The 24,300-nt window shown below is 49.7% G+C and overlaps 1 protein-coding gene across 4 annotated transcripts in view; it reads left to right on the top strand.

The window, feature by feature from the left end:
• Window positions 1-24,300, top strand: part of thoc7 (THO complex subunit 7) — an 83,683-nt gene that overhangs the window by 41,761 nt on the left and 17,622 nt on the right. For all 4 annotated transcript variants that reach the window (XM_072288902.1, XM_072288901.1, XM_072288903.1 and 1 more), the window contains exon 5: window positions 12,268-12,462. In XM_072288902.1, coding sequence (XP_072145003.1) covers window positions 12,268-12,462 — 195 coding nt within the window. The remainder of the gene's footprint in view (window positions 1-12,267; window positions 12,463-24,300) is intronic.

The raw sequence follows: 24,300 nt of genomic DNA, 5'->3' as shown, positions 1-24,300 counted from the left end.
CACAACCCCGTGACGGAGTTGCAAGCCCTGCAGCCAAGCACCCAGTCTCAAGGCTGAGCAGAAGACATCGTCCAGAAGAACAGAGTAGATCCTTGCTCCGCAGCAAGGTGCAAGCCATTGTCTGGGGTGGGTAGGCACGACTTCGCTGATCTTGCATGCCAAAATATGTGAGAGTAGCAGGGACGCAATGTCAGAGAGAGCTGTGTTGGTACGAACAGGAAGAAAACACATTCGACCATACCAGGGTGCAATGACCTCCGGGAACATCAGAAGACAGCTGTCCTGCGCAATCTCGAGGCTGGCTTGGGGATCGCATCAGCATAATCGAGGCATCCAAGAGAAATCTAGGGGCCCTTTCGCCACCATTCACCCGGCACATTTGACTGGGCAGGTGATGCCGTCGAGAAGCAAGGTGGCCCAGACCCAGTGGCCTTCTTGCCTCCTACTACATCCCGTTACAAACTGTCAAGCTGCACTGTACCATCATTCAATGTTCTAGCCTGGCTCGCAGCTACCCACACGGCGACAACGGCAGTCTGCAGTGAGAGCTGCTCCCTCACCAGCATGGACTTAAACCGTGTTGATGTGAGAGTAGCATGTCCCTCTCGGGAAAGCCACAGGTGGCTGCGGCCTTTTCGTGGCTAAACGGTGATTTTAAGGAAGGGGTGATGTGGGAATGCACACGCATCCTGATATTTTCGTAGCAGCCACGCGGTTGTCATGCGGTAATCAAATGCTCGCTCATGGAGGGTAGCAGGGAGAGGGCACGTTTCACCGCTCCTGGTGCTCTTTGTGCCTGGCCGCGATGCTGCAGCCAAGACACCCCGTTTCCTCCTTTTCCTTTCTTGGAACCGGGTAGAAGTGCTATTCTCCCCCTCTTCTCCCTCTCTGCCGCTCTGGGAGAAGCGCTATGCCCCGGACACGTCTTTGTCTTTCAACTGAGAAGCTTGCGACTGGCTGCATCTCACTTCAGCCGCTGACACTGCCGCACACAGTCCCCCTGCAGCGCTCGGCCTTTGTGAGCGACTGACCACCCCAGTGCCCGAGCGCGGTTCCACTTTAGGTGAGCTAAACAGTTATCAGCATAGGCACCGACTATCAGGGGGCTTTGGAGCCCGAGCCCCCTCCCAGTGATGCCAAAGCCTACACTCCCCCCAACCACACACACACACACACACACACACACACACACACACACACACACACACACACACACACACACACACACACACACACACACACACACCTAAAATGGTGTTGCCATAGTTTTGTCAACCACGTCATTTTAGGTTTCTTTTGACTTGCCTCAACCCTTTCACTTAAAATTGGCGCGGACGTGCACGGTTTTTAATTCATACTTTCGCTTTATTTCTGCAAATCCTGACAATAGCAAGACAAGCGCATTAGAAGCATGAGTGGCGACTGCCTCATCCGTATTTTCTCACTTAAACATTGTTTTGAATTTTTACTATAAACACCATGCACATGCACAATATATTTAAATATACTATTACAATATCATCGAGCGATGCTCAAGAGACGAGCCGCCGCGAGAACGACGAAGAAGTTGGTCAGTGCCTTTCGCACGAGTGAGTGTCAGCCTGACTGCCTGGCTCCAGTGTAAATAGCGTGTAAATAGCATCTTTCGTCTGTGTCTTTCCACACGTAACATCTCTGGTGGAGGTCAGCGATCCCCGTCCTCACCACGGAACTCTGAAGTGGTCGGCACACTGAGCTTGTCACCACGCCTCCCGGTGACGAGCCCGCCTCTGCAACGGCTTTGGCTTGTCCGACTGCTCCAATCGTCACGGTTGCCCCACATCGTGACCCAGGTGTGTTCTCTGGCCTGGAGGGACAGGATGTCGACGACTGGATCAAGCTTTATGAACACGCCAGTGCTAATAACAGGTGGGACCCAACGATTATGCTCGCCAATGTTATCTTTTATCTCGGCGGCACCCCATGCGTGTGGCACCAAACGCATGACGACGAAATAACTAGTTGGGACAGTTTTAAAGAAAAGCTATGGGAACTGTTCGGCGACCCCATTGGGCACAAGGCTGCTGCGAGAAAGGCTCTTGCGTCTCGTGTTCAGTCATCTACAGAGCCATACGTTTCCTACATCCTCGATGTCTTGGCTCTATGCCGTAAAGCTGACAACAATATGCCCGAAGCAGATAAAGTGGCACATGTGCTAAAAGGCATCGCCAACGACGCTTTCAATTTGCTTGTTTTTGGTAATGTCTCGACTATCGATGCCATTATACAAGAATGCCATCGCCTTGAACAGGCTAAGAGCCGCCGTATCTCACACCACATTGCACGGCTACCCAACACTGCTGCTATGTCGACATGTGAGGGTCGACCGCGTCAGACCTCCACCTGTGACGACGTCACCCGTATTGTTCGCCGCGAACTCGAGGCCGCCTGTTCGCCAGCCTTCTCCAGCAACCACCATTGCGATGATTCAGGCCGTCATCAGACAGGAATTTCAAAACATGGGTCTGAACACCGTGTGTTCCACGTCTCGACCCAGCGTTCCCCAGTTATCTAGCGGCCCTCCTCGTCCCCGGCAGTCCTTTTCTGCCACATCTCGCCGCAACCCGTCCGAATGGCATACCTCTGATGACAGGCCGATCTGCTGTGCCACTGCTGTCGCATCGGCCATGTTGCCCGTCACTGCCGCAACCGATGGCCACCACCTCCTCAGGCTTACGCCGCCACTTATTCCCGCACCTTTGGACCTTCTGTACCCTATGCCACCCGCCATGAACCCAGTACCGCTGATGCCCCTGCTCCGAACCTTCGCTACAGCCGCTCGCCCTCACCTCGACGCCACCAGTCTCGTTCGCCCCAACCCCGCCGCTTCTCTTCGCCGCCTATCGCCTCCCGGACCCAGCCGGAAAACTAGGCACTGCAGCTTCTGGAGGTGAAGCTGCGTTGTCGACCCTGCCCTCAAATCCTCTGCTCACGTTACCTATTAACCGAAACCTTCTTGACGTTGACTGCTATCCTGTCACGGCACTCATTGGTACAGGAGCACATCTTTCTATTATGAGTGCTGCCTTCCGACGACGACTGAACAAGCTCCTCACCCCAGCGTCAGTATGCGTCGTGCGCGTTGTGGATGGCGGTACTGTGCCTATCATCGGCATGTGTACAGCACGTGTCAGCACCGCCGGCCGCCACACTCCTGTCCTTTTCACCATAATTGCTCATTGCCCCCATGACCTCATTCTCGGCCTCGATTTTCTCTCCGCCCATTCTGCTCTTACTGACTGCTCTTCCAGTACCATTCGCCTTGAGTTGCTGATGCTCGCAGAACCTTCTGATGCACCCCACTGCCGCTTACGCTCCACCGGCTTTCATCGCCTGCCGCCAAAGTCCATAGCCTACATTGAACTGTTGCCTTTCCCACCAGTTCCTGATGGCGAGTGCCTCGTCACTCCTCTGCCCGACATCCCAATACAGTATGATGTCACCGTGCCTCACAGTATACTTACTATTACTGCGAACCACACTTGCATGCCTGTCTGTAACTTTGGGTTGGCTAAGCAAATTCTACCGCTAGGTATTTGCCTTGCCACCATTGATTGTCTCGGCGACCAATACGTGGCAGCGTTATCAACCGATGGTTCCCGCGAGCTTAGCATGCCCCTCGCGCCAGCCTCGGGCGTCGATCCCAACATAAAGAAAATGGTTGCGACGGACCTGTCCTTTACGCAGGCTGAAGACCTTTGCGAAGTACTATCGTCCTACCGCGATATTTTCGACTTCGACGATCGCCCTTTAGGCCAGACGCTCACGGTCAAGCATCGGATTCTTACTGGCGATGCTGCGCCTCTTCACCGACTACCGTATCGAGTTTCTGCGTCGGAACGCCGAGTAATTCAAGATGAAGTGAACAAAATTCTCGATAAAAACATCATTGAGCCTTCCTCGAGTCCCTGGGCGTCACCTGTGGTGTTGGTTAAGAAGGATGGCGCGTGGCGCTTCTGTGTAGACTACTGTCATCTGAACAGCATTACAAAGAAGGACGTCTACCCGCTCCCACGTATAGACGACACCCTTGACTGCCTGCACGGTTCCAGCTATTTCTCGTCTATTGATCTTCGTTCGGGATATTGGCAGATTGCTGTTGACGATATGGACAGAGAAAAAACCGCGTTCATCACACCTGATGGCCTATACCAATTTAATGTAATGCCGTTTGGATTATGCAACGCCCCTGCCACCTTTGAGCGTCTGATGCACTCCTTGCTCCAAGGTTTCAAATGGTCCACATGCCTCTGCTACCTCGACGACGTCATCGTCCTCTCGCCAAAGTTCGACACTCACCTTGAGCGTCTCACAACCATACTTGATGTATTTCGAAAGGCGAAGCTGCAACTTAACTCGTCCAAATGTCGTTTTGGCCACCGACAAATTACTCTTCTGAGCCATCTCGTTGACGCTTCCGGAGTACAGCCTGATCCCGACAAAAATCGCGCTGTCCGAGAGTTTCCGGTTCCGAAGACGGCCGCGGACGTTCGAAGTTTTGTAGGGCTGTGCTCGTACTTTCGTCCTTTCGTTCCAGATTTTGCGACAATTGCTAGGCCCCTAACTAACCTTTTGAAGAAAGGCGTACAATTCTCGTGTGGTACTGCAAAAGCCGCCACCTTCTCTCGTCTCGTCACTCTTCTAACCTCACCACCCATTCTCGCCCACTTCGACCCTGAGGCCCCTACAGAATTGCATACAGATGCCAGTGGTTATGGCGTAGGTGCCGTCTTAGCCCAGCGTCAGCGTGGCAAGGATCGCGTTATTGCTTATGCGAGCCGCCTCCTAGCACTATCGGAGCGCAACTATTCCATTACGGAACGGGAGTGCCTTGCAGCTGTTTGGGCGGTTGCAAAGTTCCGTCCTTACCTTTACGGTTGCTCTTTTTCCGTAGTCACTGACCATCATGCTCTCTGCTGGCTGTCATCGCTAAAAGATCCTACAGGCCAGCTTGGTCGATGGGCTTTGAAGCTACAGGAATTTTCATATACCGTGATGTACAAGTCTGGCTGCCTGCACCAAGACGCTGACAGTTTGTCGCGTTACCCTGTTGACGACTCTGACTCCTCCAATATAGCCAGTGCTTCTTGCGTATTCTCTATATCCCAGCTGCTTCATTTCGCCGACGAGCAATGCCGTGACGCCTACATCAGAGCACTCATTGACCGTTTTGAACACACTCCGGCCGATGCTGCTCTACGCCTCTTCGTCCTCCGCGACGGTACTCCGTACCGTCGTAACCTTCATCCGGACGGCTCTGAGTTCCTACTTGTAATACCTAAACACCTCCGCTCCACTGTTCTAGAAGAGCTTCACGACGCACCAACGGCAGGGCACCTCGGCGTATCTCGAACCTATGAACGTGTACGTCGCCATTTTTTCTGGCCGGGCCTTGCCCGTTCCGTACGACGTTACGTCACCGTTTGTGAACTTTGCCAACGACACAAGAAGCCTTCCCAGCTCCCCGCTGGTTACCTGCAGCCGCTCGACATTCCTGCCGAGCCCTTCCATCGTGTCGGCTTGGACCTTCTCGGGCCATTTCCTGAGTCCACATCAGGAAACAAGTGGGTTGCAGTCGCGGCGGGCTACGCGACCCGCTACGCCGTAACCCAAGCAACTGATGTTGCGGACTTCCTCCTACATGATATCATTTTGATACATGGTGCTCCGCGTCAATTGCTTACAGAGCGCGGCCGCACCTTTTTGGCCAAAGTCATTGACGACATCATGCGTGCTTGCTCAATACAGCACAAATTTGCCACCTCCTACCACCCCCAAACGAACGGCCTCACTGAGCGTTTGAACCGCACCCTTACAGACATGCTATCCAAATACGTTTCAGACGACCACCGTGACCGGGACCTGGCTCTACCTTACATTACCTTTGCATACACCTCTTCCCGTCTCGAAACTGCTGGCTTTTCCCCATTTTACCTCTTGTATGGCCGCGAACCAACGCTACCACTGGACACTGTGCTTCCGTCCGCCACAACTTCAACTAGCGATTATGCCCGGGATACAATCGCCCATGCTGACCATGCTCGCCAACTTGCGCGCCCTCGTCTACAAGTGTCTCAAGACAAGCAGAAACAACGCTATGACCTCCATCACCGTGATGTCCATTTTGTGCCCGGCGCCCTCGTGTTGCTTTGGTCACCATCGCGTAAAGTCGGCCTTTGTGAAAAACTGCTTTCCTGTTACACAGGCCCATATCGTGTGATACGCAAAGTGACCGATGTCACCTATGAAATCATTCTAGACACGCCCACTGCGTCCTCCACTGTGACAACCAGTGACATTGTCCACGTTGCCCGACTCAAGCCCTACAACTCTCCATGCACCTTGGATATTTAACAGCACCGTGACGGTGCTGTTATCGAGCGATGCTCAAGAGACAAGCCGCTGCGAGAACGACGAAGAAGTTGGTCGGTGCCTTTCGCACGAGCGAGTGTCAGTCTGGCTGCCTGGCTCCAGTGTAAATAGCGTGTAAATAGCATCTTTCGTCTGTGTCTTTCCACACGTAACAATACAAACAGGACAATGTTTATAATATTTTTTAAGGGGAAGGAGGTTGCCAATTAAAAATTATTTCTAAAGGTATGGACAGCCTATGCCTAGCGAAGGAATAAGTTGCTGTATGTTCACCTTGCTTCAAATTGCTTTGCATGTTTTTTTGACCCCGAAAAGAAACTGCAGACTTCAGTGACTCCTTAGGCAGAGTCTTTTGGCAATGGCCTGTGAAATGCACTTCAATGATATGTGTCTCAGTATTGCTTCTCTTTCCGCTAAGCAATGCTAATGACTCATGAAAAAAGAAACTCTTCTAATAATTTACAACATTCATTAGGGATGGAAACATCGTCACTTGCCCGCGGAGGCCATAAATATATGCAGTGTGCCCAATTAACTACCATGGACCCAGATTTTAAAGAAGAGCAATTGCGTTACGCGAAGAAAACCTAGTGCATATTTTTTCCGGCACTGTGGAGCAGCTGCTGGTAATATGTTTTTATTACTATGATTTAATTAAGTAATTGTAATTAATTATCTAACTCGATACATACTATCCTAATTATCAAAGAGGCATATGTAGGCACAGTCAAGTGGCATCTAATTCAGATATTTTGCAGCGACGTACTAATTGTGTACTGTGTTTTTCCGACTGATACATAAACACGGTGAAATATGAAAAATACCATATGACTGCGCTCCCACCCTCATCATAAAGCAGCGCCCTCGAATAAACTCCCTCTTAGTTAGCCAGAACGAAATAAAGGAAATAAAGAAAAAACATTGTGATCGAGCTAGTTCCTTATCTGCCGGGTGCCGGCTGAAGTAACGTGTTGCGTTTGGTGTTAGAAGCAAGCTGTGATAGGTGTTGTCTTAGCGTAGATAAAGTGCATGCATGGTTTTTTCATTTTTTGACACAAAACCTATCACCACAAAAGCGAATTGACAATGTTAGTGCAAAGGTTTAAAGGTGCATTTTTTGTCCCAGTCGCCATGTCTTTCTCTAATGAGCCGAAGGAAAACATGATCCTTGCCTTGGGAGCTGCAAACGGCAACAAGGGGAAGGCCGCAAATATATATTGTGCATGGAAGTATGGCAGTAGACCAAACGCTTCGACTATCATCCGAAATTATGAGAACCTGAGACAAACCGGCAGCTTTCAGAAACAGTGGTCAAGGACTACATCTTTGAGTCCTAGCCTACGCACAGATGTTCTAGCATTCATGGCCTCAAACCCTCATGGCAGCGTGGGGGACATGGCCACCCAGCTACCAATTTCCAAGTCATCAGTTTGGAGGATTCTAAATTACTTGGTCTTTCACACATACCACCTTAACCTGCACCAATACTTGGAAGATGGGAACCTGCAGAATCGTCTAGATTTTCTCGAATTGGGTCCCCACAAAAGCCGATGAGTCACCGGACTTTTTGAGCAACATCGTGTGCACAGGTGAAAGCAGTTTTTGCAGAAACGGTCAGGTAAATTTGCATAATGCACAGTATTGGAGTGACTCAATTCACACTGGGTAAAGTGCACTCGACACCAGTAACAGTGGTTGTTCATTGTGTTGTTTGGAATGTACACCGGTGCTATAATTGGTCCCATCTTCTTTGATCACATACTGACTAGACAGTGTTACGTGAACGAAATCCTTGAAGGTGTGGTGGATCAGTTTCTCAGCAGTCCCGCTGTCACGTCTTCCACTTGTGTGGTATCAGCAAGATGGGGTGCCAGCACACAGCAGCGGCTGAGCACGAAACTGGCTGGATGTGACTTCTTATGTGCAATAGATTGGAAGGCATGGGCCTGTAAATTGGCCGGTTAGGTCACCTGACTTCTCTCCACTCAATTTCTTTCTTTGGGATTATGTAAAAGACTGTGTTACATGAACGAGACGGATGTCGGATGAGCTCAAGGCAGGGATAACAGATGTCTGCTGTAGAATTCCAGTGTCGGTCATCTAGAAAGCCGCAGAAGGTGTGATAAAGTGAACCCAGTACTGCATAGCTGCAGAAGGAGACCTATTCGAACACATTCTCTAGGCAGCATCTGTTGTTCAACGGCGCTTATGAATTCATTTTCATGAACGCTGCTTACAAAACAATTTCGTGAAGGAAGATTACACCATCGAGAGATTCCAGACTCATGGTGGTGCTAGAGGACTCGGGCTGTGAAATTGAACTGTCCCCTGCTATGAGGCCTTGTGTTGGGAGCAATGGATGTCAATGCTAATGTCATCACACCATCGAGAGATTCCAGACTCTTGGTGGTGCTAGAGGACTCGGGCTGTGAAATTGGACTGTCCCCTGCTATGAGGTCTTGTGTTGGGAGCAATGGATGTCAATGCAAATGTCATCCACTCTTTGAAAAAACAGAAATAATAGCAAGCAACGTGCAGGACAACACTAGACTCATCATTGAAGCAGCGGCTATCGCAGAAGGCAACTGCATTAGCAAACCGTCCCTAGCATTGACTGCTAAAGAATTTGCATTCCTGGGGTCTGTATGTGGGAGGCCACCTTAAGCCTTAGCGCGGCCATGGTGCACTCTTGTTTATGTGTGATCACCATGTTGAGTTGCACAATTGTAACTGATTATAATCAAGTGCGCGAGAGTATATACATACCTTTTTGCAATAAACACCAATTGGAAGTATACGCTTGTCCTAGTCGCCTTTTTAGTGTCCTGTGTTCACTCTTGCGCTAGTCACTTCAGCATGGAATACCAAGTAGCCCGGTTTTGCACCCTGCTTCACCCTGTGCGCCCTGGTATGAACCCACCATGGTTGTAACTCACTGCGAACTGCGGGTAAGGGTCACAGCTCTGACTTTTAGGACTGCTGCAGAAGTGCTAGCGAATGACCGCCACTCCGCCGGCACGGTGCAATCCAGAGAGGGTTTCAAAAGATGAAGCGCCAATGGAGACAGCACACCAATGAACAAACAACAATGACAGGACAAGGCACTACTTGCAACTATTTATTGAGGTCAAAAGCGGTTGAATATATAGCCATGGGGAGAGAGGGAAGAAAAAGAGAGACCACTGAACATGTGAATGCGCAGGTGCGAGAACACAGAAAATGTATTGGAAGGGAATCACAAGATTAAACAATATCTAAAACCTATCTAAGAACACGCTTTCCATAAATATTCAGAAACTGGGTGCTAATCTGGTCCCCTCCAACAGTTCACGCGCCACAGTACCTTTGCTTTTAAACATGATTGTCGTATCATGAAGCCTTGCTTCACATGCTTATTTTCATTCCTGAAGGCCTTGCAATGAAGTGGCAAGCTTGAGGCATAACCATTTTTCAGCGAAAGCTTGTGCTCCCACAGGTGTTCATTTATACATCGGCCAGTTTGGCCAATATACTTTTTCCGCACTTCAGCACAATGCGATATAGGACCCCTTCTTCATACTTCACAAAAGGGTTTGTGTGTTTAATAGAACAATCTACTTTCTTAGAATCACCAGATCCAATCAGGTGGCACAAAGTAGCAAGTTTTCGGGGCGTTGAAAAAAATCACAGGTAGTGTGTATTTCACGGCGACATGTTTAAGATTATGCACCACTTTGTGGGAATGCGGTATCACCACTGGTTTAGCTTTCTTTTCCCATGGTTGACCTTCTTCATTGCTTCCTTTTCTTTCTTTTTTCACCTTTTTCAACAATGCCTCTGAAACTGCACTCAAAACCAAAGAAAGAAAGCCAGCCTTCTTTAACTTCCCAATCTGTTCGTCAAAGCTTTCGTGTACCTTATGTCAGCACAATTTTTCAAGGGCGAATTCATGGCACATAGTGGCAATTGCATGTTTAACAGTCTTAGTGTATGTCGACTCATAGGGCAACAATTCCTTGCGGGCATGGGGTCTGTACATCCAGCGGGCACCTTCTTCAGTTAGAGTTATTTCAATATCTAAAAACTGCAAGCTGTTCATCCTATACATCTTCTGTGTTATCGCGTGTGCGCAAACTTTTGAGTAGCACCTCATACAAACAATATTTTCAACCCTCCACACTTCAAGCTAACAGTTGCCAAGAGGTAGAAAAAAAAAAGTTAATTGTTACTGTTTTCTGTGATGTCCACACTTGTGGACACTGCACCAAAAGAGCCTTAAGGGGACACTAAAGGCAAACACTAAGTTGACGTGGACTGTATTAAATAGCATTCGAGAAACCTCGCAACGCTTTTTTCGTGCCAAGAGAAGACTTAGTTTACGAGAAAATTGCATGTGAAGGGTCTGAATTCCTTTTTCTAAATTCAAATATCCTGCTGGCACAAACGTGCCAGCTATGATGTGGTGATACACACGCAATAGTTGCTGGCGTAGCTGTGTAATGTTAAGAAAATGAGAGGTGCCACATGTGTTAATCTCAACATTAGCCCTGTGCATCATGCCTTGTTTACCCCATGTATATATTGCATGTAGTCTATTTGTCTATAGAGGTGTGCTGAATTAAAGCTAGCAGCATCCTTTTTGAGGATTTCAACCTACAAACAATAGCTTCTAGTTGCTAAGCCCCTTCAAGCCCCTTCAAGCCCCTTCTCTCGCAAAAAAGCTCCGCTTTCTTTTAACTACAGGCTTGGTTCGTCACCTTTGCTAGAAGAGACTAAATATAAGTATTTGGGTGTCACACTAATACTTTATCATGGAATTTACATATAGATAACATCTGTTCTTCCGCATTCCGTAAACTGTACTTTTTAAGACATAAGCTAAGAAGTTTTCCCCCTAGCGTAAAATTACTTGCTTACAATTCACTAATTAGACCTAAACTTGAATATGCATGTGTTGTCTGGGACCCATTTAATAAACACAATATCACCCGCCTAGAAAAGGTACAGAGAAAAGCTGTAAGGTTTATTTACTCTAAATTTTCCCCGTATGACTCACCCTCTGAATTAATGCACATTAACGGTATACGATGTCTTGAACAACGAAGAAAAAATTTACGTTTTCAATTTCTTTTCTTGCTTTGGAATCAAGATCTAGCTATTAACCCTTCTCCATACCTGTCGCTTTCAACGTCAAGGCATACACGCCACCATCATCCTAATTCCCTGACACCATATTTTGTGCGAACAGATTTATTCAAGTTTTCATTTTTCCCTCGCACGATAACCGACTGGAATGATTCCTTATTGCCTTTCGCCACACTTTGATGTTTCTTTTTCTTAACTTTGTTATTATTGTTTATTGTTTTGTTGTCATTTGACCCACCCTGCTTGGACCTGTACAAGGTTTGCAGTATTGAATAAAGAAAGAAAGAAAGAAAGAAGTCCCCTTTGGACTACTGGGCTCACATGACGGTGTTCTCTGCTATATCCAGGATGCAGTTACGCCATCTAATCACATCACCATCACCTCTTGTTCCATTAAAGACCCCTGCTTGGGATACTACATAAGGGGAGGGGTAGTACATTTACAGAATATAATAAAATTGGTCAGCATTGGTCATCTTTTTCAGTAGGCACAATGTGTATACTTGCAAATATAATACAGACACTGCTCAGTCACAGAGCACTAAGCCGCAATTTTGTATCGATTACTTTTATTATGTTATTGCTTTCTGAGTTTTTTGCACTTGGTCAGCAGTCAGAGCGACGCTCCGCCCACACTATCAGCCGGCCGTGAATGGTGGATGGTAAGAGTAGCATAGGATTGAGCGGAAGGCGTCGTCATAAAATTGCGGCCCTGTTGTTTCACACGTGCAGAGTACGATGCCTTGGCCAAGGTGATAGCGAAGCAGCCAGACAGGCGAGGCATGCTGTCTCAGCTCGAGTGCCTGGAGAAGGAGATCCGCTCACTGCAGCAGTCACAGCAGGCACTGGACTCTCGCCTGGAGCATCGGCGACGGCAGTTTCATGTGCTGCTCACATCCGTCTGCGAGCTGGGCCGCATCCTCAAGGGTGAGCTCGGGTTGAGGTTGCTTCATTCCGCACCCCAGGACGAAACTATGGTGCATCCTTTATGGTGCACGAAACTACGCACCATTAAGAATGTCGCCAAAAAATCAGTTGCTTCATTATGAGAACAAAACTAATTTTTCTCTGGAAAATGTAAGTCCTTGCAGCGAAAATTGCATTTGTTGATTGTTAGCCATTCTTAGATTTTGACAGGCCATTAAAAATGGTTCATTACTGAGAATTTTTTTTCTTTGAAAAACTGGTCTTCTGCAAAAGCTTTATATTTCTGTCAGCCAGATGCTCAAGGTCGTTAGTGTGAAAAAAAAATGTTTTTAAATGGATATATTGCGCAGCAGTTCACACAGATGACAATGAACTTGCAAAGAACTTGGTTTTGGCATATGTTTATTACCGTATTTACTCGCATAATGATCGCACTTTTTTGTCAGAAAAATTGACGCAAATTCAGGGGTGCGATCATTACGTGGGTTAAATTTCCCGCAAAAAAAAAAAAATTTTTTTTCGTCCCGCATTTGCTGCGGGATGTGGGTGCGGGACACCAAAACAAAAATGGCGGCCGGCGGAGCAAGCCGAACGCGATTTTTTTTTTCTTCTCGTGAGTACATTACGTGCATTGAAACAGTTTCTTCCGTATCAGTGATGAATAATATCGTTAATATCGGCAAGTTTGCGGCAATAATGTAGCCATGTCCACTTTGAGGGGACAGAAACAGATGGGCGCGCTTAGCTGCCAGTGACAGAAACGCATGGCCGGCGTGCTGCGGAAACTGCGGCATCTGTCTTCACTACTATCCTAACACGGCACGTTTCCGCTAAGGGTGGGCGAATATCTTAGCTGTGTTACAAGTGTCGACGTATGAATAGTGTCACGTGGTCGTGACGTTGAATAACACAGTAGCAGTACTGTGAACGACAAAACTAACTTTTATTGGGCGAACCTGTGCCCACAAAACAGGCTACACTTATAGCACAACGATAGCGGCGAACACGCTCGGCGATCGTCGAAAATCTGCCCAGCGGGTCAAGCGCGTCGGCTTTTATACAGCAGCCGTCGAATGTTCCAGACTAATCGCTGGGACCCGCGCGTATTCCACAATGTTCTACGCCATTCGCGTCAGGCGATGAAATCAGATAACATAAGGTTCGGCGACAACAGACAGCCGGGTAGAATCATCGATAACTTTCCAGAAACGTCGGATACATGCAGGCGCGTCCGTCGCTGTGCGATTACAGTTGTTAAGCGGCGAAACGTGGTCGCCCGATAAAGATAAGTACACGTGTCATTACCCCCCTCTTAAAAAGCATCGCCCCGATGCTGCTAACAAACGAAAGTAACAAAGAAAAGCACTCGTAGCAAAGAAAACAAACTAAGGAAGTTCATCAGCGTCCGTAATATGGTTTAAGGCGCACCACGTGGACCACTTCAGATCGTGCGCGGCGCCGCTGTGAGTGCGAAATGCCGTCTGGCACGACCTCATAGTCTAGTGCGCCAATACGTCGGATGACCTTGTAGGGTCCGAAATAGCGTCGCAGCAGCTTCTCACTGAGTCCTCGCCGGCGTATCGGGGTCCATACCCAAACACGGTCGCCGGGCTGGTACTCGACGAAGCGTCGTCGGAGGTTGTAGTGTCGGCTGTCGGTACGCTGCTGGGTCTTGATCCGTAGGCGGGCGAGCTGTCGGGCTTCTTCGGCGCGCTGGAGATAGGTAGCGACGTCAAGATTCTCCTCGTCAGTGACGTGCGGCAGCATGGCGCCGAGCGTCGTCGTCGGGTTCCTGCCGTAAACCAACTTGAATGGCGTTATCTGTGTTGTTTCTTGCACCGCCGTGTTGTAGGCGAAGGTGACATACGGCAGGACCGCGTCCCACGTCTTGTGCTCGACGTCGACGTACATCGCTAGCATGTCGGCGAGGGTCTTATTCAGCCGCTCTGTAAGACCATTCGTCTGCGGATGGTAGGCCGTTGTCCTCCTGTGCCTTGTCTGACTGTAGTTCAGAATGGCTTGAGTGAGCTCCGCTGTAAAGGCCGTTCCTCGGTCGGTGATGAGGACTTCTGGAGCACCATGTCGCAACAGGATGTTCTCGACGAAAAATTTAGCCACTTCGGCTGCGCTGCCTTTCGGTAGAGCTTTAGTTTCAGCGAAGCGGGTGAGATAGTCCGTCGCCACGACAATCCACCTATTTCCGGAAGCTGATGTCGGAAACGGTCCCAACAAGTCCATCCCGATCTGCTGAAAAGGTCGGTAAGGAGGCTGGATCGGCTGTAGTAATCCCGCTGGTCTTGTCGGTGGTGTCTTGCGTCGCTGACAGTCGCGGCATGTCTTGACGTAACGGGCGACATCGGTGGTTAGGCGCGGCCAGTAATACCTTTCTTGTATCCTCGATAGCGTCCGGGAGAAACCGAGGTGCCCAGCGGTCGGATCGTCATGTAGGGCGTGCAGTACTTCTGGACGTAGCACCGACGGAACAACAAGAAGGTGGTTGGCGCGGACTGGTGAGAAGTTCTTCTTCACGAGTAGGTTGTTTTGAAGCGTGAACGAAGATAATCCACGCTTAAATGCCCTTGGGACAACGTCGGTGCGCCCTTCCAAATACTCGATTAGGGCTTTTAGCTCCGAGTCTCCTCGTTGCTGTTCGGCGAAGTCTTCCGCGCTTATTATTCCAAGGAAGGCGTCGTCATCCTCGTCATCTTGCGGCGGCGGGTCAATGGGGGCGCGGGATAGGCAATCGGCATCTGAGTGTTTTCGTCCGGACTTGTAGGTTACAGTGATGTCGTATTCTTGTAGCCTGAGGCTCCACCGTGCCAGCCGTCCTGAGGGGTCTTTTAGGTTAGCTAGCCAACACAACGCGTGATGATCGCTGACCACCTTGAATGGCCTGCCATATAGGTAAGGGCGAAATTTCGCTGTGGCCCAAACGATGGCGAGGCATTCCTTTTCGGTTGTAGAATAATTGCCTTCTGCTTTTGACAATGATCGGCTAGCGTAAGCTATCACGTGTTCATGTCCATCTTTTCTCTGGACTAGGACGGCACCGAGGCCTAGGCTACTGGCGTCAGTGTGTATTTCGGTATCGGCGTGCTCGTCGAAGTGCGCAAGTACGGGCGGCGACTGCATGCGTCGTTTGAGTTCTTGAAATGCGTCGCCCTGTGGAGTTTCCCACTTGAACTCGACGTCACATTTAGTTAGCTGTGTCAGCGGCTCAGCGATGCGTGAAAAGTTCTTGACAAATCGCCTGTAGTAGGCACACATGCCAAGAAATCTACGCACTGCCTTCTTGTCGGTGGGCTGCGGGAACTTTGCAATGGCAGCCGTTTTCTGCGGGTCGGGGCGTACTCCGGATTTGCTGATGACGTGGCCTAGGAATAGAAGCTCGTCGTAAGCGAAGCGGCACTTTTCTGGCTTCAGAGTGAGCCCTGATGACTTGATGGCCTCTAGTACTGTGGCAAGCCGCCTAAGGTGATCGTCAAAATTTTCGGCGAATACAACGACGTCATCCAAGTAAACGAGACAGGTCTGCCACTTCAATCCTGCTAAAACCGTGTCCATCACGCGCTGGAACGTTGCAGGCGCCGAGCACAGTCCAAATGGCATAACCTTGAACTCGTAGAGGCCGTCTGGGGTGATGAAGGCGGTCTTTTCACGATCTCTTTCGTCGACTTCTATTTGCCAATAGCCAGACTTGAGGTCCATCGAGGAGAAGTATTTAGCGTTGCAGAGCCGATCCAATGCGTCGTCTATCCGTGGGAGAGGGTATACGTCCTTCTTCGTGATCTTGTTCAGACGACGATAATCGACGCAGAAACGAAGGGTTCCGTCCTTTTTCTTCACCAGCACAACAGGAGATGCCCACGGGCTTTTCGACGGCTGGATGATGTCGTCGCGCAGCATTTCGTCGACTTGTTCTCTTATAGCTTCACGTTCTCGCGGCGAAACTCGGTAAGGGCTCTGGCGAAGTGGTCGAGCGTACTCCTCGGTGATTATGCGATGCTTGGCGACTGGTGTTTGTCGAATCCTCGATGACGTCGAAAAGCAGCCTTTGTATCGCCGGAGCAGACTTCTGAGCTGCTGTTGCTTAATCACGGGGAGACTTGGATTAATGTCGTAGTCTGGTTCGGCAACCATGGTCGTCGGGGTAGATGCGGCGGAATCAGAGAGGACCAACGCATTGCTGTTTTCCAGAATTTCCTCGATGTATGCGATCGTCGTGCCCTTGTTGATGTGCTTGTACTCCTGGCTGAAGTTTGTCAGCAACACTTTCGTGTTTCCTCCGTGCAGTCGAGCGATCCCTCTTGCGACGCAAATTTCACGGTTTAGCAGTAGACGTTGGTCGCCTTCGATGACACCTTCTAAGTCAGCGGGTGTTTCGGTGCCGACCGAAATAACAATGCTGGAGCGAGGCGGGATGCTCACCTGATCTTCGAGCACACTCAAGGCGTGGTGACTACGAGGGTTCTCCGACGGTATCGCATGGTCTTCCGACAGAGTTATTGACTTCGACTTCAGGTCGATGACTGCGCCGTGTTGGTTGAGGAAGTCCATGCCGAGAATGACGTCTCGTGAACACTGTTGGAGGATAACGAAGGTGACAGGGTAAGTCCGGTCGTGAATGGTAATTCTTGCCGTGCACATTCCAGTCGGCGTTATGAGGTGTCCTCCGGCGGTACGAATTTGAGGGCCTTCCCACGTAGTCTTAACTTTCTTCAACTGGGCGGCGATGTGTCCACTCATGACGGAGTAATCAGCCCCTGTGTCGACTAAGGCGGTGACTGCGTGGCCGTCGAGAAGCACGTCGAGGTCGGTGGCTCTTTGTCTTGCATTACAGTTCGGTCTTGGCGTCGGATCACGACTGCGTCGCGTTGACTTGTGGCTTGTATGTGACGTCGTCAGGTCGTCTTTCGTCGTCGCATTCTTTCCTTCCAGACTTCGTCGGGACGGCGGCGTGTCGTTATGTCGTCGAGGTAGTTTCTTCGGCGTCTTCGTCGGCGGCGGAGGATCTTCGACAGTTCGACGGACAGCAACCGCACCTCCATCGGTTGCTGCTTTTAGTTTTCCGGATATGGGCTCGCTGACCGGCCCCGAGCTGGGCCAGTGTATGGTCGGCGCTGCGGCGACAGGTAGCGGCCTGGTGATGGTGAACGCGACGGTCGTCGAGAACTCCACTGAGTAGCCGCGAGGTAGTCAGCGATATCGCGAGGGCGTTCACCTTGCTGCGGGCGCGGAGCGTTGACGGCGAAACCTCGCAGTCCCATTTCCCGGTATGGACATCGTCGGTAGACGTGACCCGCTTCCCCGCAGTGGTAGCAGAGCGGGCGGTGGTCAGGAGCGCGCCAAACGTCGGTCTTCCTCGGGTAGCTCCGCTGGGCGACGGGTGGGCGCGCTGTCGGCGGCGGCGGCGCTGGTCGACGGAATTGCGGCGTTACAGGGCCCTGGCGCGGTCGCTGAGGAGGGCCTTGACGGCGTACGACGGCGGCGTAGGTCATCGCTTCGGGTTGGGGTTGCGGTAATTGAGGTTGCACCTCCGGAACTCCAAGCGACCGCTGAACCTCATCTTTGACGATGTCAGCGATCGAGGCCACTTGAGGCTGCGACGACGGGAAGATCTTCTGAAGCTCCTCTCGTACGACTGCCCTGATAGCCTCGCGCAGGTCTTCGGAGGCCAGTGATTGAACTCCGGCATAGTTTGTAGCGTTGGTGCGGCGGTCGAATTGCCGGTTTCGCATCTCGAGTGTCTTCTCGATGCTAGTGGCCTCGCGAAGAAACTCGTCGACGGTCTTCGGTGGGCTTCGTACCATACCGGCGAAAAGTTCCTCCTTTACACCACGCATTAGTAGCCGGACTTTCTTTTCCTCGGACATTTCCGGGTCGGCGTGGCGGAATAGGCGGCTCATTTCTTCTGTAAAAATCGCGGTGGTCTCGTTGGGCAGCTGCACTCGGGTTTCCAGTAGTGCTTGGGCTCGTTCTCGGCGTACGACGCTTGTGAATGTCTGCAGGAAGCCACTTCGGAAAAGGTCCCAGGTCGTTAACGTGGCTTCTCTGTTCTCGAACCACGTCCTGGCAGCGTCTTCCAATGCGAAGAAGACATGTCGCAGTTTGTCGTCGCTGTTCCAGCTGTTAAATGCAGCGACCCTCTCGTACGTCTCGAGCCAGGTTTCCGGGTCCTCGAATGTTGAACCGCGGAACGTGGGGGGCTCCCTGGGCTGCTGCAGCACGACGGGGGATGCTGGGGCTGCCATTGAGGAGGACTTGGTGGCAATCTTCCTGCACGTCTCAGGTAGGAGTCCGTGCTCTGGGGGCAGTCCTTGCAGCCGGCGGCTAGCTCGCTGGTCTTGGGCGACGTTGGTTTTGTCCTCGGGCTTCGGGCTTGGATCGCGGCTTTGCGGGGGCGTTCGGTACATGAACGCACAAGCACCTCCACCAGATGTCACGTGGTCGTGACGTTGAATAACACAGTAGCAGTACTGTGAACGACAAAACTAACTTTTATTGGGCGAACCTGTGCCCACAAAACAGGCTACACTTATAGCACAACGATAGCGGCGAACACGCTCGGCGATCGTCGAAAATCTGCCCAGCGGGTCAAGCGCGTCGGCTTTTATACAGCAGCCGTCGAATGTTCCAGACTAATCGCTGGGACCCGCGCGTATTCCACAATGTTCTACGCCATTCGCGTCAGGCGATGAAATCAGATAACATAAGGTTCGGCGACAACAGACAGCCGGGTAGAATCATCGATAACTTTCCAGAAACGTCGGATACATGCAGGCGCGTCCGTCGCTGTGTGATTACAGTTGTTAAGCGGCGAAACGTGGTCGCCCGATAAAGATAAGTACACGTGTCAATAGGGTACAGTTTTAACGTATCAGCGTAAACGTGGCTACTGTCATTGCCGCGCGCGATTTGTTGCGTGCTCACGAGTGCAGGTGAAAAGAATCGAAAGGTGCCTTTTTTGTTTTTGTTGACCACAACCACTGTAAAGCCTACCCATAATAAAGGCAAGTTTGGTTGTACCTCTTTTTGTCATGGAAGTTCGGAAAGTGATGAAAGTAATGAAATGAGGCATCTACTTAAGAATGTTTGGTGCGTGCAGACGAGTCCTTCGCGTAGCATTCGAAAGATGGTAAGCGCGATCATTATTAGCTAGACTTGGCACACGACATATCGCTGCGGCAAGTTCGGGGTGCGATCATTACACGGGAAATAAAAAAAATCAAATTTTGACGACAAAATTCAGGGGTGCGATCATTACGCGAGTGCGATCATTATGCAAGTAAATACGGTAGCCATTTTGACATTGAGGTGGTCCTGGTCCTTTGACATAGCCCGCATCAGTTAGCAAATTGTACTGTTTTTAAACTGACGAACTTTTATCAAAGCAGTTTTTGTTATTAGCAGCAAAAAAAAATTGAATTGGTTTCTCATTTATCTTGAAATTCACATGTTCTGTCTTCCCTGCAAAGCGTCTTGGCCGTGAAGACAAAATGCACGGATGCAAGCGTTTATGCACCGATAGAGGGGAGTCCAAACTGCTTCCAAGTTAATTCCTTTGCCACTGGCCTAGCTACATGTCGGGATGCCTGCAAGTTCCTTCAGTCAAGCAGAACTACACAATTACGTGTATATATGCCATGTCATATCACTGTCTGCCTGCCTGCTTAATGTCTTCACGTGGGCCCGAGTAGTGCTTAGGCACTGATGCTCTGTATAACTGCTGGTGCCAAACATGTTAGAATTGTGCAGGATGCAATAATTAACAGAAATATTCCAATTATGATGACTAATTTATGAATGATTAATTTTATAAATCGGCACAATCTTGCTTGAACAACCCCGCTGAATGACATTAGGCTTCTATGGCGTCTCTTACCGTTAGGCTCCTGTTTGTCAGTACATATAGAGGTACATACACATGCACTTTCGTGAGGAAAATGTGCGCACATAACACCTTTAAGAGTCGTGCTGCTGCACCACAGTACACTACACGTTTTATTCACTGCCAGTCTAATAAACTGACACACAACGCAGGTGATGTCGCAATAGAAACCATGAAAACACTGACAAACGATTAGCAGAGCAACATACCAAACTCACCTTGACGAGGATCATGAACAAACACAATCCACCTATTCAGCAAACACATACACTCCTAGCTCATGCACAAGAGACACTTAAGTTAATGATTTTCTCCTAGACATTGTGCGCTTCCATGAATGGCTGTTTCGGACTCCAAAATTTCAGACTTGATCGATATTCCAGACTTTTGAATGTACCGTCAGAGTCCCGCTAGAACTAATGCGTTTTCACAACCAATTTCTCGTGTAATTTAGGCCCCAAAGTTCGATTTTCCAGACTAAATCGCTCATTCTGAGCTACGCTACCCAATCTTGGGGGCCGCCATGTTGTATTTTCTGCTAGCTTGGCTTCTAGTGGCCCACTCTGTAGCCTCCAAGAATAAGACAAGAATAGAGCACAACATCCTCCAGTCTGGAGGCCATGCCCGCTCTTCTTTGGCTGACAAAATGCTCAAGGGTACGGCACTTTTTCTTATTTCTTTTTTTGGTCAGCACTACAGTGAAACCTCGTTAAACCGTAGTTGGCCGGAGCTCGGAAAAGGTACGTACTAAACGGTAGTACTGCTTAACCGAAATAGCGTGAGATCGCCCACTTACCTGTCAAAAACGGAACTCGGAGAGAATGCAATGAAAGGGCAAAAAACTTACACTATTTATTCATTTTGGGCGACAAAAGTCTGTGATCTTTGTTTGATGGCGCGGCGGCCTGGCAGCGACGACAGCCGCCTCAAACTCACTTAAGCCGCGAGCCAGCTTTTCCACCAGCCCCCTCTTCTCGGCAAACACCCGCATGAGGCTCACATAATGTGCAGCTTCTGCCACTGTCGGGCCTGGATCGCCCGTGCTGTCGCTGTCGTCCTCATCGCTATCGTTACGCGACACTTCGGCAACAGAGGCAACTATAGCCTCGTCGGACATATCCGGAGAAGTCTGAACTTCGCTATCGATGTCCCTGAAGTCCGTGAAAGAAATGCCTTGGGTAACACCGTGCCGCTCCAGCACTTCGGCGAGCAGTGTTTCGCAAGCTTGGTCGACGGCGTCAGAAGACTGGTCGACGGCGTCAGATGACTGGTTGACGGCGTCGCTAGCATCCTCAGCGTCACCCGCACACACCGTGAAGCCAGCGCGCTTGAAGCAGTTCTGCACAGTCGCCGATTCAACATGGCGCCACGAGTATTCGAGCAGGTGAATTGCGCCCAGCAGATCAATTGAAAAAATCTTGCCACACTCAAAGGCCAGAAGAATTCTGCGCAGCGGATTCTTTTTGTAAAGCTGTTTCACAGCCCGAATGACACCTTGGTCCAAGGGTTGTGCAATCGCTGTGGTGTTAGGAGGCAGAAACACCAATTTTACAGCCGCAAGGTTATCAAGCGCGACATGCGCCGAGGCATTATCCAAGATAACAACAACTTTTCTGTTTTTCGCCGCGAAACGGCGGTCGATGAGGCGCATGTACTCTTCAAAAAGTTTCGACGTCATCCACGCTTTCGTGTTGCTGCGGTAGACAACTCCGGAGGGCAGTCGGGCACCTTTAGAACATCTCGGCTTGGCCGACTTCCTGATCACGAGAAGTGGAAGTTTTTCAGTTGCCGACATGTTTACACCGAACGCAACCGAAATCCGGTCCTTGGCATGCTTGCCGCCGGTGCACGTCTCACCTTTAAACGCAAGCGTCCTGTTTGGCAGCAGCTTGAAGAATAGCGCCGACTCATCTATATTAAAGATATCGTCGGGCGCGTAGTCGGTCAGGATGTGCCTCAGCTGACCACTTTGCCATTGTTCTGCCCCATCCACGTCGCCAGCGGCACCTTCTCCTGAAACGACTCTTGTGTTTACGCCATGCCTCGCCTTGAACCTCACCAGCCAGCCATTGCTGCATACAAAGTCATCGTGGTTCAGCTGCGAAGCGAAAACCAGGGCCTTCTCCACAAGTAGGGGTCCGCTGACAGGCAAGTTCTTCGACCGCGCTGCTTTTAACCAGTTCACCAGCGCCTCCTCCACGTCAGGAAAAGTCGAACCTCGTATACGACATCTTTTCGCGGTCGCAGCAGCACTGCCGAACAACTTTTCCTTTGCATTCCATATGCCACACACGGTAGTTAAAGGTAAATCCCTTTCGCGTGCCAGCGCCGACTTCTTCATGCCATGTTCGATGGCACGAACGATGTCCATTTTTTCCTGAATGCTAAGCATGCGGTGTTTTTGCCCGAGCTTCGGCATGAAGCTTGCACGACGTCACAACGCTTTCTCGTAGGAAATAAAGAACGCTCTCTGGCACGGCGCCGAAGTGATGTTGATGTTGATGTGGCTTCTCGGATGGGGAGATGGATGAATGCTTCACCTTTCCAAGCGCCCTCTGCGTTTGCGCTTGGAGGCCGTTCGGATCTCTGAGGCTTGTTGTTCTGCCGGGCCGCCTGACGGGGACGATGTACCGCCGTGATCGCGCGACGAAAAGTGAAAACACTACTTTTTAACCGATACGTACGCGACAAGCTGGTACGGTTTATGCGGATACAAAATGCATTATGTTCAATGGCCGCCAAGTCGGGGATTTCACTTTACTACTTTTAAAACGGAACTACTGTTTAAACGGGTACGGCTTAACGAGGTTTTACTGTATTCTCATGATCACTTAATGTAGGATCCATTTTTATTCATTTATTTATTTTAAAGTTTAGGTTGCTATTTACTTGTACTACGACTAGTACACACCTGCTCTGTGTCCACAGAGCAGGTGTGTCTCGGAGATGATGTTGCATCTTTGTGTCTGTTTGTGTGGCTTTGCATTTGTGTGATCAGCACCACCTCGTGTGCCTTCGTGAGAGCCAAGTGGTAGGAAAAAACGTGGCTTGTTTCTTTGATCTCTGTGGCGATCTCCAGCAACTGAGATTGCGAACGTGGTGACGTTCTTCTCAGACTGTATGCGGAGACGACTTCACTCTTGCGCAGATCCAAGCAAATCTGATTGCCTTCAAGCGTAGTATGAGGCAGGGCATTATTAGAGATTTTCTTAAGCCACTCTAAGCCTAATAAATTTTTTTTTTTTTGGCTGAACAGATTTTTCGGACTGTTTTATCTTTCAGACAATTTTTTAAATCCCTGCAAGGTCTGGAAAATTAGTTGTTGACTGTATATTATTCATCCCGCCTAAATGCACCAGGACCCTGACATTCTCCTTGTTCGGGACAAACTACACTCTAGTTACACTCTACACTCTACCTCCTATATGAATACACTCTAGTTATTCTGGCGTTGCAGTGATATTCAAGAAGGGGAAGTACAGGATCAGTAATGCATTAAAGAAAAGCAACCAACAACACAATTTAATGTGCTGTCCCAAGAAGCTGAGCATGACATGCCAGAAACCTGCAAAGCTAGTTGTAACACACGTTTCACCAAAGACAATGCAACATCTACACAGATGTGGAATCAACTCCTCCTGAACAAACAACCAAATGTATGTGTACTGCTTTCATTCAGACACCTACTTGGTATAGTAAAACCTCGTGAATTCAACCCACATTAATTTGAACAAATTGATAATTTGGACTCCTCCTTTGGTCACGGGAGGCATATGCATTACTTATACATGCCAGGTCTCCCGATTTTCCCGGGAGACTCCTGAATTTTGACGACTTTGTACGATTGTACGACGGAGAAAGAAATCTCCTGGAAATGCCCGCATGTTCGTCCCAAAGCATGCTTCAGTTTGGAGACCTAGCACCAGAGCTCGCACGATGCCAATTGTGAT

This window comes from Dermacentor andersoni, chromosome 6 (genome assembly GCF_023375885.2).
Source record: "Dermacentor andersoni chromosome 6, qqDerAnde1_hic_scaffold, whole genome shotgun sequence".
Lineage (NCBI taxonomy): Eukaryota > Metazoa > Arthropoda > Arachnida > Ixodida > Ixodidae > Dermacentor > Dermacentor andersoni.
The sequence above is the reverse complement of the archived record's forward strand: the minus strand, read 5'-3'. Positions and strand labels throughout refer to the sequence as shown.